The 13,633-nt window shown below is 38.4% G+C and overlaps 1 protein-coding gene across 6 annotated transcripts in view; it reads right to left on the minus strand.

The window, feature by feature from the left end:
* NLGN1 (neuroligin 1) overlaps positions 1-12,100 on the minus strand; it is a 783,137-nt gene extending 771,037 nt beyond the window's left edge. For 3 of the 6 annotated variants that reach the window (XM_027876062.1, XM_027876061.1, XM_027876058.1), the window contains exon 1: positions 11,608-12,100. In XM_027876062.1, the coding sequence (XP_027731863.1) occupies positions 11,608-12,100 (493 nt within the window). Of the gene's footprint in view, positions 1-11,078; positions 11,139-11,607 lie in introns of all 6 variants that reach the window. The other 3 variants (XM_027876059.1, XM_027876060.1, XM_027876063.1) reach the window with 2 other exon arrangements.
* Positions 12,101-13,633: the final 1,533 nt, after the last annotated feature.

Genomic DNA, 13,633 nt, shown 5'->3' on the forward strand with positions numbered 1-13,633 from the left:
GAGAGAGGGAGAGAGAGAGAGAGAGAGAAAGAAAGAGAGAAAGAAAGAGAGAAAGAAAGAAAGAAAGGAAGGAAGGAAGGAAGGAAGGAAGGAAGGAAGGAAGGAAGAAGAGAAGGAAGAAAGAAAGAAAGAAAGGAAGGAAGGAAGGAGGGAAAGAAGGAAGGAAGGAAGAGAGAGGGAGAGAGGGAGAGAGAAAGAGAGAGAGAAAGAAAGAGAGAAAGAAAGAAAGAGAGAAAGAAAGAAAGGAAGGAAGGAAGAAAGAAAGAAAGGAAGGAGGGAAGGAAGAAAGGAAGAAGGGAAGGAAGAAAGGAAGAAGGGAAGGAAGAGAGAGAGAAAGAAAGAAAGAAAGAAAGAAAGAAAGAAAGAAAGAAAGAAAGAAAGAAAGAAAGGAAGGAAGGAAGGAAGGAAGGAAGGAAGGAAGGAAGGAAGGGAGAGAGGGAGACAGAAAGAGAGAGAGAAAGAGAGAAAGGAAGGAAGAAAGAAAGAAAGAAAGAAAGAAAGAAAGAAAGAAAGAAAGAAAGAAAGAAAGAAAGAAAGAAAGAAAGAAAGAAAGAAATCTGGATCCTTTGTCTACACAGAGTCTAACATTCAACTATTTGTAAATAAAGATGGTGGTGTAGTAGGCAGAAGGTTAGCCTTGAAGTTGGAAAAAACTTTTAAAATCTGTCTCTGAAACATAAAGACTGTGTGACCCCGAATAAGTAACTTAATCTCTTTCTGGGTCACAGATAGTTCTCTAAATTACAGATGAGTTTCAGATTTTTATTTGACTGGAGGGTGGAGTGGGGAAGGGTTCCACATAGAGAGTTCCCTATACTGGTTAAATAAAAGAGCTGTACCTTACCCCACCTCTCTTTTTTTTTTTGACAGAATTTTTCAGTTTTCAATCTATCCAGCATCATGTGTACAAACCTGAAATATAAGACAGTCTCCTTGAGATGAAACAAGAAAATCCTTCTGGACCTCATTGAAGAGTTTAAAATTAATTTGCTGAATATTTTCTTCATGACGTAACTGTAAGGTGCCAAAAAAAATACACAAAACTCCCTTCTTTGAATATCCTTGAATTACCATTTTCTGATATTAAATGCATAACGCAGACTACAAAATTTTTTTTTAAATTTAAATAGTCCTCATCACAGAATGAGATGAATTATAAGTTGCTCTCATTCTTTCCTATTTTCTGTGTGCCAGGCACTGCACTAAGTGCATTACAATTATTATCTCCTTTGATCCTCACAACAACCCTGTAAGGTAAGTGGTAGTATTATCTCTATTTTACTGATAAGGACACTGACTCAGAGGTTCAGTGACCTGCCCAAGGTCACCTAGTTAGTAAATGTCTCAGGCCAGATTTGAACACAGCTCTTCCTGATTGCAGACACTCTACTCATTGAGCTGAGGGGAAGAAGGAAGAGGAGGAGGAAGAGGGAGAAGAGAAGGAGATGAGGAGGATGAAGAGAAGAGGAAGAAAAGGAGGAAGAGGAGGAGAAGGAGGAGGAAGAAGAAAAATCAAGGAGAAGAAAGAGGGAGAAGAGAAGGAAAAGGAGGAGGAATGACAATGCTTTGATTTTACAAAGCACCATATACATATTAATTCATTATTTCTCTCTCAACAAGTCAATGATATAGTACTCAGAACTGCACTTACAGTCAGGGAGAGCTGGGCTTGAATCCTACTCCCTCCCCTGACCCTCAACATTTACTGAGTGATTAGCCACACTCAGTTCTCTCATCCATAGACCAAGGATGATAAGCCCTGCAGTACCATCGTGCCTTGGGTTCTATGGTCAGGTTTCATGGACTCCTTCCTCACATCAGCCACTTGGATTCCCTGGGGTCCTTTAAGACTCCACCTTCAGAGGCCTTCCTTGCTCCTCCCTGCTTCTGGTGTCTTCCACCAGAAAGTAACCTTTGATTTCTTTTGTGTTTTAGATCTAACTACATACCATGCAATATCCCCTTGAGAATATAAGTTCCTTGAGGGCAGGCAAGACTGCACTTTCATCTGTCTCTACAGTGTCTAGCACTCATTGCTGGCACACATTAGGCACTTTATACATGCTTGTTGATTGATAAATTCAATTATATTGTCTATTTATGGAAGAGCCTACAAAGTGTTCTCCTTACAGCCCTGTGGCTCTCATAGTCCTCTTTGTATAGAGGAGGGAACCGACTGAAGCCAACAGAGGTTGGAGACCTGACCAAAATCAAAGTTAGCGTCAACGTGAGGACTCAGGCCTCGGTCATCTAATCCCAAATCCAGGTCTTCTTCCACAACTCCAAGTGAATTCCAGCCTGCCAGCTCTTATTCTGATTGCTGCTGTAATAGCTGGTATTATGTCTGGTGGTTCAATTTTGTGATTAATTATTTAATTATGAATGTGTCTTTAATACTGATTCCTTCATTCCTCTCCTAACTGTTTTTCTGACTCTATGTTCACCACTATGTGTCTCTTGCCTTTCCACCCTAGAACATCACTCTGGAGCCTGAGGCCTACCATTGTTGAATTTCTCCAAAGATCTCCTTTTTGAGAAAAGACCTTGGCTATCCATCCATCATTCTTCTCTAGACTCTGCTTCTGACTTTCCAGACTTTGCCACCATGCCCAGAAAGTGCCTCTTCTGTGCTCCACCTTTGACACTTAAATGCTATCTTCCCCCATTAGAATGTAAGGTCCTTGAAGGCAAGGATTGGTTATCTTCTTGTCTGCATTTGTATCCCCAGCACTTAGCACAAAGCCTTGAACAAGATTGGCACTTAATGAATGCTTGTCAACTGATTTACAAATCATAATTAAGCAGTAAATTATACTCCAATATATTCCAAGCTCTGATATGAAATGCATAGCATTAGACCCACAAGTCCCTGGTTTCTTTTTTTTCAAAAGTTATCAATTTATATAAAAATAATGAGTTTGGGGACAACAGATACCCTGATACATTGCTGGTAGACCTGAACACTGATATAAACATTTTGAAGTGAAATGTGGCAACATGCACTTAGTTATGCAGCTCAACTCATAGTTTTAGGCCCAACAATTCCATTGCTGGAATTCTATTGCCAAAACATATGTGTGCATATGTATGTAGATGTGTGTATATATATATGTGTGTGTATATATACATATATATGTACACACACACATATATACACATATATATTCAGAGAACCCCACATTAAGAACTCTTGCTATAGAGTAACAGGCTTTGGAAGGACCAGGGAGCAGAAAATCTGTGTTCTATTTCCAACTCTACTTCTTGCCACACAAATGGCCTTGGGTAAGTCATGTCCCCTATCTGAGCCTCATTTTCTCACCTGTGAAATGCAAAAAAGAGCTGGAGAACACAATTTTGGAGATCCTTTACAGATCTAAATTCCAAAATCTAAACTGAGGTTAGAACTCAGGTTCTTTACCCACTGAACAATGGTTGTGGGAGTGAATTGTGAAATGTCTGGCTACCTGGATACCAATATATGGAGCATATCTACAATATATAAGCCTAAAAGACATCACATTTAGCCTAATGAAATCCACACAATGGACCAAATAGTGAAGTCCTATATATGTGGTCAAATCTGATGATACATACATAGCTAGATTAGATAGATAAATAGAGACAGAGAGACAGAGAGAGGTAGATAAACAGATAGATACATAGATGGATGGATGGATGGATGGATAGATAGATAGATAGATAGATAGATAGATAGATAGATAGATAGATAGGTAGATAGATAGATAGATAAGTAGATAGGTAGATAGATAGGTAGATAGATAGGTAGATAGAGTTCATGTCAATGGCCCATTTCCTCTAAGGGTCATTTGGTACAAAGCATTGGAAGGTGAAGTGACTTTCTCTTGCAGTTCATGATAAGATTTTACTCACATGCTCTTGGTCTCCTTTCTATTCTTTTTTATTTTTAGTATACATTTCATTTTCAAAGGATCACCTCTGTTGTATCCTCTAGAATGAGACTTTGGGAGAAAGTGAGAAGGCAGCCAAAGACAACTTCCCCTGAGGGCAGATTTTTAATAGCTACCAGCAGGCATAGACTCAGTCAAGCCTTGCTTCTGTATACAAGTCTGTGGCCAAGTGTTCTTAATGAGTTAAAAGGGTTTGGAAAAGAGGGGCAGGGGGAGCTTGATAAGAGCACTTGAAGAACCTGTGATTAATGTGTGTTAGTGATAAAAGCACATTGGGATGAAAAATGAGTGTAATTTGGAACAAAATTTCAGACTGTAAAGAAGAGTCAACATTTCAAAGGATCCACTGGGCCCCTAAGTACAGAAATCTCATCTGATCAGAATGTCACATGTAGGCAAAAAAGAACAGAGATGACTTCCCAACCACCAAACCCTACCCACTTTAGACTTCCAGAGAAGGAGAAGGGAAAAAAGAAAGATGGAGAAGGCAGAAGGTTGGGAGAGATATTCCAGCACCTGCTGAAAACAGATGAGGGGAGAGGAATTCAAGTCACACCCTTCCCCCTAATTCTAACTAAAACACTAACTCAATCACTACTTGTAATTCAGTGTTAGGTAATTCAGCATTTGAAAAGGAAGTTGATCAATTTAAATGACATTAATATTGGCTTATGTTAATGAATTCAGAATCAATAAAACAACTTCTAGATCAGGTGTTCTTAACCTTTTGGGGGTCCTGGACCTCTTTGGCATGCTGGAAAAGCCAACGTACCCTTTCTCATCATAATGTAAAAAATGCTTAAAATACACAGGATTAAAAGGAAACCAATTACATGGAAATAGTTATTAACATATTTAAAAGACGAGCTAGTTTACAGACCTTAGGGTTAAGAACCTCTAATCTATATATTATCTCTGGGAGAGAAAGGGCAACAAAGTACAGCAGGAATATATATACATATATATATGTATATATATATATACACATATATACAAGCATATAATATATGTAAATATATGTATACATACACACATACTTATATGTGTATATATGTGTGTTCTGTTTATATATATGTATTGTGTAATAGGTATAGATCTTACAATATAAACACAAAGAACTGGCTAGATTAATGATGTTCCTTACTTTGAATACAACTGTAATCATAAGTTTCCATTTGACAGTTTACTATTAATATGGAATAAAACATTATTGTATAATGACATTGAGTAAAGAGTGTAATCCATTTAATGAAGTATGGCTGTGATTTTTAAGGGAAACATTTTTTTAAAATTTCTTTAAAAACTCTAAAGAGACATGAGCTTCTACACACCCTGAACAAGAAAAGGGTGACCACAATGGAGCAAATTTCTACTTTATGGAGTACCTGACCTTACTGGCATAGGAATTCCTGAACCCAGAAAGGATTAGGTGACCATCAATAACAAATTCCCCCTTCATTATGATCTGAGGGGTAGGAAATGACCTGTAAGGGGTAAGAAAACTAGTCAGTCCCCAAGCTACGTTTTTAGGGACTCCTATCATTAATGAAGTACACATAAAAAAAAAAAAAAACAACAAAACCTCAGGACGTAATGCTACCTAAACATGCTATGGTAAGGCACAGAGTAATAGCATAAGACATAACAAAGTACAACGTAATTATTTAGCAATTATTGTGCGCAGCATCAGATAGGAATGTGTAAACAAGATGTGAAAGTGGACAGGGATGAAAAGGGGGGGACTAGAAGGAGGACAATTTCTACCATGAATTTGTGGGTTTTTTATTTCACCCCCAAATTTTATCAAATGCAAAGAAAGTCTATGAAAAATAGACCGAATTGGACAACTGAAATGATCTTTTAATTATCTGCTTCGGGACACTCGGCATCTGTCAGGGAACAACAGGGCAATTGATGCTATTTCTTCTGAGCCTTCCGACCTCGTTCATTTTAGAGCCCTGTGTTTTATTTCTTAGCTGTTCCGGTAGAGGAGTCTTTAGCTTACTCTGTTCATACATGGCTCCTGGATGAAATCAGATACCCCAGTTCTGGTGCAACCTGCATCGTCTACCCAACAAGAAGATTCCCCATAACATTTCAGTGGCAACCTACAGGGGAACAGAAGATATAGGGAATGCTATTCCTTCTAGATCAGTTACAATTTCTTCATCCAGTCTGCCTACCTCTGTACAAACATAGCTCTTCCCTCTTTTGGCTCCAAGATATCTATGATGCATGTTTGTTGTACCCAGAGAATCTGAGAAATCAGAGATTTACGAATTATTATTCCTCCAATCGCTCTAATTTACCATCTACTTTTCTATGCTGGCATACAGACTGAGTACAATACCCACACTCAGGAAAAACTTGTTTTCCTTATCTTAAAAAAAATGCCTTGTTTTAAGCTCTTGAAATAAACCTACATTACATTCTATAAAAAAAAGTATTAAATGCAGCAGGAACAAATGAAATCCTTACAAATAATCTAGGAATAAAAATGGAAGAAAATACAAGAAATTATACCAAGGCTGCTCATGTAAATCTAAACTCCTATGAAATAATAAAGAAATGGGAGAAACGGGAAAGAAAACATCTGATCATTTCCCGAATAAGAATATAAATGATAATACATGCTATACTCATTTTGGAAGCACCAATTAGAAAGTAGCTACAAATGCCTAAAGAAAGGAAGACCACTGCATAAATATTCATAGGTTGATTAATCTGTGTGCAGATGGCCCAACCCTACTGTGCTGCATTCACCCACTCTGGAATTTTTAGCCAATCCACCAGGGGGGCAAGGCTTAAGACAAGCTTCAGGAGAAGCAGCAGGAAACCCACCCTTAAAACAACTTCATAAGACAAATTCAGTTGGTTTGTGTGTGAAGGGAGAGGAACCAGGATACAAAGCCTGGTACACCAGGCCTCCTGGCTGGTAAAGTCAAACAATGTGAGGCATCCATGGAAGATTCTAGAAGGGGTTGGGTGGGGTGGGTAAGGCCAGGCGAAGGAGGGGCTCACCTGGCATGCCACTGCTCCGCTCGGTCACCAGGCTCAGCTGTCTCTATGCAGTTGAAGTGTGTGAGTGCAGTCAGTACTCTCTGAATTTTGGTACCCTGGAGCAAAGCCCCAGTTGTTCTACCCTAGTGTTGGCTCTTCCAGAGGTCTGAACTGAAGGGAATGGAGGTGATGCTGATTGGTTAATACTGTCATCGAATCAACTCTGGCAAACATGATGAGTGGATTTTGTAGCTATTGGCTAAACTATGTCATTGGGTCATAGATTTATAGTTATAAAGAAACCCTAGATATTGTCCAGTCTAAATTCCTCATTTGAGGAGTGAAGAAATTGAGGCTCAGAGAGGTGAATTTATTTCCCTGGGGTCACACAGCCAGTAAGCGTCAGAGGCAGAATTCAAACCAAATTCTTCCTGACTCCAATTCCAGGATATAATCTACTACATGACAGTGCCTGCTTTCCATTATCTTTGACTTACAACTACCCATACTCTTTATTAGCCTTTACTAGAGACAGGCCATGTTTGAGTACAAACTGCCTAGAATACCATTGAATACAGAGAAGTAATACAAAATATGTTTCTCAAATAAAAATGAATAATATTGGAAAGAAGGAAGGAAGGAAGGAAGGAAGGAAGGAAGGAAGGAAGGAAAAAAGAAAAGGAAGGAAGAAAGGAAGGAAGGAAAGAAGCAAGCAAGGAAGGAAAGAAGGAAGGAAGGAAAGGAAAAAGGAAGGATGAAAGGATGGAAGATTGGGGGTGGAGTGTAGAGATTATCCAGTCCAACAATCTCTGCATAAACCACTGTAATTATCTCAATTTTGATCTCAATCCTTCCTTCTATTTAGCTAGGTCATAGAGCCCTGAAGAACCAAGAGAGTAATTAACACATGGATAAAACTATCGTGGGAAAGATAAAAGGATAGATGAAGAAAAAAATGCAATTGGGAAATGTTTTAAAAGAGGAGAAACCTTTTGGCATCAAAGGAGAACTTTGCCAGTGAAGCAGAAAATAATTATGCAGATAGAGACGATGGAGATTTCTATACATGTGTGCATGAATATACTACATACTATATATAAAATGTAATATATATGTGTGTGTATAAATATATATGATACAGCAGTAGTCCTTTTAAGGAGACTCTCTTCCGTTTTGTACATAAGGAAGCATACCTTTGCAGAAATGTTTTTCACCTGGTCATTTCAAAAAAGAAAACTAGAGGGATAAAAACAAATTTGAATTTATTAACTGATCAGAGTTGCGGTTTACTAAAAAAAGGCTATTTTGATAGACAGTGTAAATGATTTCATCAAAGAATCATCTGAGCAGTAAAGAAGATGAGCTATTCATGTAGGGATAAAGAGGAACATCCTGTGGACTGCTTGAATGTCCCATTGGTACAATAGCAATGTAAGAGAACTTGAGGAAAGCCACCAGTATGGGGAGGTACTCCCTGTGGCTAACTTCTGGGCAGCTACAAACTAGGCTTGCCTAGTCAGGATGAGTACCAATGGGTTAGATCTGCCTAGTTAGCAAGAATCTCCATGCCCCTCATGGAATCATGGATTCATTGGAGTATTCCAACAATATTATCTGAACTGACATGCATAATCTGTATTATTCCTTTGAAGATGAACTCTATAGGATAGTATATGAATCTGTGAAAAAACAAAAACAGCAACAACAACAACAACAAAAGAAACCTTAGAGAGTGCCCAGTACTCTTTTGTGTAAATGACCATTCAACTCGTCCTAAGGAGAGCTTTAATAGTCCTTTAGAAAAAGACAAGGGGACATTCTACTGAAGCTTGAAAGAAAGGACACTATTATTCTCTGTCTGCAATGGGTGGTGTTTATTTCATTCTTGAACTCCATTTGTGCAGAAAATTAGACTGATACCATTCCTCCCATCTCCTTTGTTATAGCATAGTACCAAAGAATGTGGAGTGGCCCTCACACTGCTACTCAAGGATTAGTACAAGTATATAATGTTTTACACTTGTATATTTTGTGTACAGAAGTGACCTGGATCGTGGGCTTGCACTGATAAAAGCCTGGAGAAGAAAAGGCTCAGAGGGCCGGGGGGAAGAGGGGAACAAGAGCTTTCTTCAGGTTTTGGAAAGGCTAACACATGAACATTACCTGGGTTTGTTCTGCTAAGTTCCAGAGGGCAGGAATATGGACAATGGACAAAAGCTGCAGAGAGGCATGTTTAGGCTTAATATAAGGAAACACTACCTAAAAAATTAGGACTAACTAACCATCGAATGAGTAGCCCTGGGAATTAACAGGTTTTCTTTTTCCTCATTAACAAAAAGTTTAAAATGAAGGCTGGGTGATTAAATGTTGGCTCTTTTGTTTTGTTCAAGTAGGGGGTGAGACTAGAAGACTTCAAAGAGGTGAGCCCAGTGTCCTGAAATTCATACCATCAAGAAACTGTCCTCTCTGATGAAGATACTTGACTTTGCCCATGCAAATGAAGGATGCCCACACAATAGCTACTAGCACCAGAATATTATAGATTGAAGAAATGATTCAAAGAAAAGCTAGTGACAAATAATTTTCCAACAAGACTAAAACATCTAAAGTTGTTTATAAGATGAAGGATCATGTTCTCTCCTTTGAGCTCACTCTTCTTTTTCTTCTCTTTTTTTTTGGTCCTGCTATCTTTCTTGATTTTATCTGTATGTATTTTTGCATAAAATGCTTTATAATTATGTATTCTTTACCAGCATCTTTACTTATGACTGAGAATCAACATTTCAGTGATAGGAGGCAAAAGTTGCTATGCTAATTACATATGCTTGATAAACTACATGATAATAACTACAGCAGAATTGTACGTTAGCAGAAGGCATGTAAATGATTTCAGTTGTTCTCACTTGGGAGAAATGAGACTTTGTTGTGACTTATTCAAAACACTCCTGTTTCTTTTACATTTATCTTCTTCAATGGTACCATGATGCCACCAATTTGCATGTTCCATTGGAAGAAGATACATTGAACCACATTGCTCTGAATACCACCACTATGATGAAATGTCTGGAAAAAATATGGCCAATCTCCAGTTGTTGGATCAGAACAATAGGGTAATCTGAACTGTCCTTGAGGTTGTTCATAATAAAATATGACCTGAAGTAGCCAAGAGTTTGAAGAAGACTAGAACATGAAGTGACCAAAGCCTGAATACGAAACCTGGCTGAGATTTCTACATTCTTATGATTAAAGTCAAATGAGCACATCCAGAATCTCCCACCCCAGCAGATCTGACTCTCCTGTGGGTGATTTACAGAATAGGAAACTTTTTTAAAAACGTCGTCTGGACAAGCCACATTCAGACATATTAAGTCTCCACAAGCCTGCAGCTGTGACTGTCTCCACTTGCACAATCTAACTAGAGGATGTTTTAAAGGTTGATTTAATTGTAGCTTCTGAATCATGTTATTTCCCATGTTTTAAGTTGTTGAACATAAATATACAAGTGTTAGAGTAATTTTGAAAATCTGCAAATGTTTGGGACGAAATCTGCAAGATCTCCATTTTTTCTGGGAATTGACATCGAGATTTAAATACTGTCTGAAGAAAAATACTACCTGACAACAGCAGTGGCCAAAATGCCGTGGCGAAATATTTTGAACATTTCACTACCCTTGTAATGTGAGTTTACACAGAAGAAACCACAAGCAAAAAGAAAACTGACTATTCATTCTCACTCATTTTTTTGTAAAGGACAAAAAAAAGACTACAGGAAAGGTAGGACTCTTATGTGGAGAAAATGTCCAGAGAATACACATTTTCAGTCATTAAAAGATCTCTGCTCCTGCTCTTTGTCAATACACAAATATTTTCAGCATCCTTGAAACAAGCACTAGACCAAGATGCAGATGTTGCCCCTACCGCCATCACCAGGGAACCAAAGAGAGAGACAATGATGGTTTATAGAAGTTATCCTCTCTGCCATTCTCCTCTTCCACCATCTCTCAACTCCTTGGTGAGCTTCATTAAATACAAGATATTGCCTAACCTTTCACTTCAGCATATCAGCAAATTATCCTTTGGATGTGTTATCTTGTTCTTCCTCTCCAAGCCTTTATTTCCCCCGTTTTTGGTTTCCACTTTTATACATACCTCCTTTTCTACAAATTTTCTTGCCGGGTTTTCTTGTACATTCCTTGGATATTCTTTTTACTGAAAAATGAATAGAAGACTAGAAAATAACATGGAGCTCCATCACAGACACTCGGAGCATGCAATACCACTAGCTCACTTAAATCTAAACTCCTGCATTTTTTTTTGAGTGCGAAAGGTTACCCATTTCTTGTGCCTGCACATGCAAAATGGAGGAAGGCTGATGCATCTTCCCTGAAGGCATTGAGTAGGAAATGGGGATTAAGAACCAATTTCTGCCTAAACATACGTGCTATGGGAGAAATAAAACACGTAGAAACAGGGGAGAAAAAAAATAAAACATATGCATATACACATGAACACACACAAATAAGCCACATGCATACATGGAAAATGCCTTCGTGCCAACAACAGAAAGCCATGCTTGCTACCAGTATACATGAATTAATATTGTTAGAATTTAGAATAAGAATAATTTTTTTATATATTTTTAAAGTTCTTGCTGTTTTTTTTCCTTCAGTTAACTCACCATCCTCTGTTGGGACATAGATATTTAAATAGAGGCAGTCTTCACTCTGATCTTGTACGTAGGAAGAAACTACATCCAAATTATTAGTAAACCAAACAGGGAGCATGACTTCTGGCAACCTGCCATCAATAATGTTCTGCGGACAAACAGGAGCAAACTGAGTGGCATTTCTGGTGTCTGACCAAGAGGATGGGGGCTCGGGAGGCTGAAAACGGCGTTCCCCTGTGGGTGGGGCTGCATATGGAACCCCAAGAAACTGAATCACAGGCCCCAGGATTTCGTTATTGAGTTCCTTCTTAACCCCTCTTATTTTGCCAAAGTTGGTCATCACCAGTGGGTCAGCATCATCCAATTTTTGTGAGGACACGGCAGAGGCCTGAAGCAAACAACCAATGATGCACAGGGTCAGTGTGGTGTCCAATGCCCGCAGTACAAGATGTGCCATCCCTGCTTTCCAGGCACAGTTCAGCCACATGGATCTTGGCAGGACCATGGTCCCACATGAGGTGTGGAGTTGACAAGGAAGTAACAGTATTTGTATCCACCCGTGAAAAATAAGACAGCTGAAGAAGGAATGCTCCCTCAGGTTTCCAGGGGAGCCTGTCAGGAAAATCTCAAAAAGCTTTTCAAACAGCAAGGATTTTCCATTGATTTCACATTTATTGAAACATCTTTACTTGATGTTCTTTATCAAATCGTGTCCCATTAGCCACTGGTGTTCCATTTTCCATAGCAGCAGTACAACGAGAGTAGCCATTTATTTTGGATTCCCCTCTGATCAATCAAATTCAGTTAGGAGCAGGTTGATATCCTGGAGAAAATGAAAATAAATCATTAGTATGTGGGAGCTAATATGAACAGAGCAGTAACTAGATGTTTTACAGGTCACTGCATGGACATTAATGGCAACAAAGATCGTGTACATAAATTTCTGCAGTAGACCATTTCTGGTTCCATTTGATATAAGATGAAATGCTGATGATTGTACTCTTTATAAATCTTCCTGCTAAATTTATAGAAATTTAAGTAGAAATAGGTTATAGTGAAAGTCTCTAAATTCACAATTCATAAAATATCTATTGCTAATGATTGAACAGGTTTCTCTGTTTTTGGTCTCCTCACTCTGCCTATTCCAACTAAAAGGCTACAAAGATTAGTGAAGAAAACTCTTAACAAATATAGATATATAGAAGATCTACTGCAAATGCTAAGAAACAGATCTACACTTGGTCTGAGAAATCATCATCCCTATGGAAATGAACTCCACAAAAGTAATACAGCATCAAAGAGCCTGACCCGGCAAAAACATCTTTGAAAAAGTTCAATCCCTCTTTATCTCTGTTTCATAGAATCCTTACTTTCCTTCAGGTATTATATTCCTTCCTTGCTCCCTCAAGTAGTTATCAACCTCTGAACATTCTTTTGTATGAATATCATAGATTTAGAGCTGGGAGGGACCCAAGAGGTCAGAGTCTGCCACACCACCACCATTCCCTGCTACATTGCAGATAAAGTAAACGAAAGCCATAGAACTTTAAGAGGCTTGCCCCGAAATACATAGCTAGTGTGTGTCTATCTTCCGGACTTCCTGACTTCCAAATCTTCCTAATTCCAAGTCCAGATATCTAGCCATTATTCTTTCATTTACTTATCTGTGGACCTATCACTGTACCCCCTACCTTACCCCTACCCTGCCAGAAGAATGTCTGCTTCTTAAGAGCACGGAGGATTTTGTTTGTGTCTTTCTGTCACCATATCCAAAATTCTCTGCACCTAGAAACTGCTTGAGAAATGTTTGTTGAGTTGAACTACAAAGAAAAGAAGTACTAAAACTCATCTGTGCCTTGCACATAGTTGGTTCTCAATATTTCTTTTGTCAAATTAAGTTTTAGGGGAATATTAGAAGTAAGCTTATTTAAGGATAGCTAGATGTATTATGTCACAATCACTGAAGAGGGTTCCTCTTTGTATGTACACAATGAAACCTATTCCTTACCCAGTTTACATAATCAAGCAGAAGATAAGA

Source organism: Vombatus ursinus, unplaced genomic scaffold (genome assembly GCF_900497805.2).
Source record: "Vombatus ursinus unplaced genomic scaffold, bare-nosed wombat genome assembly UNPS02014810.1, whole genome shotgun sequence".
Classification (NCBI taxonomy): domain Eukaryota; kingdom Metazoa; phylum Chordata; class Mammalia; order Diprotodontia; family Vombatidae; genus Vombatus; species Vombatus ursinus.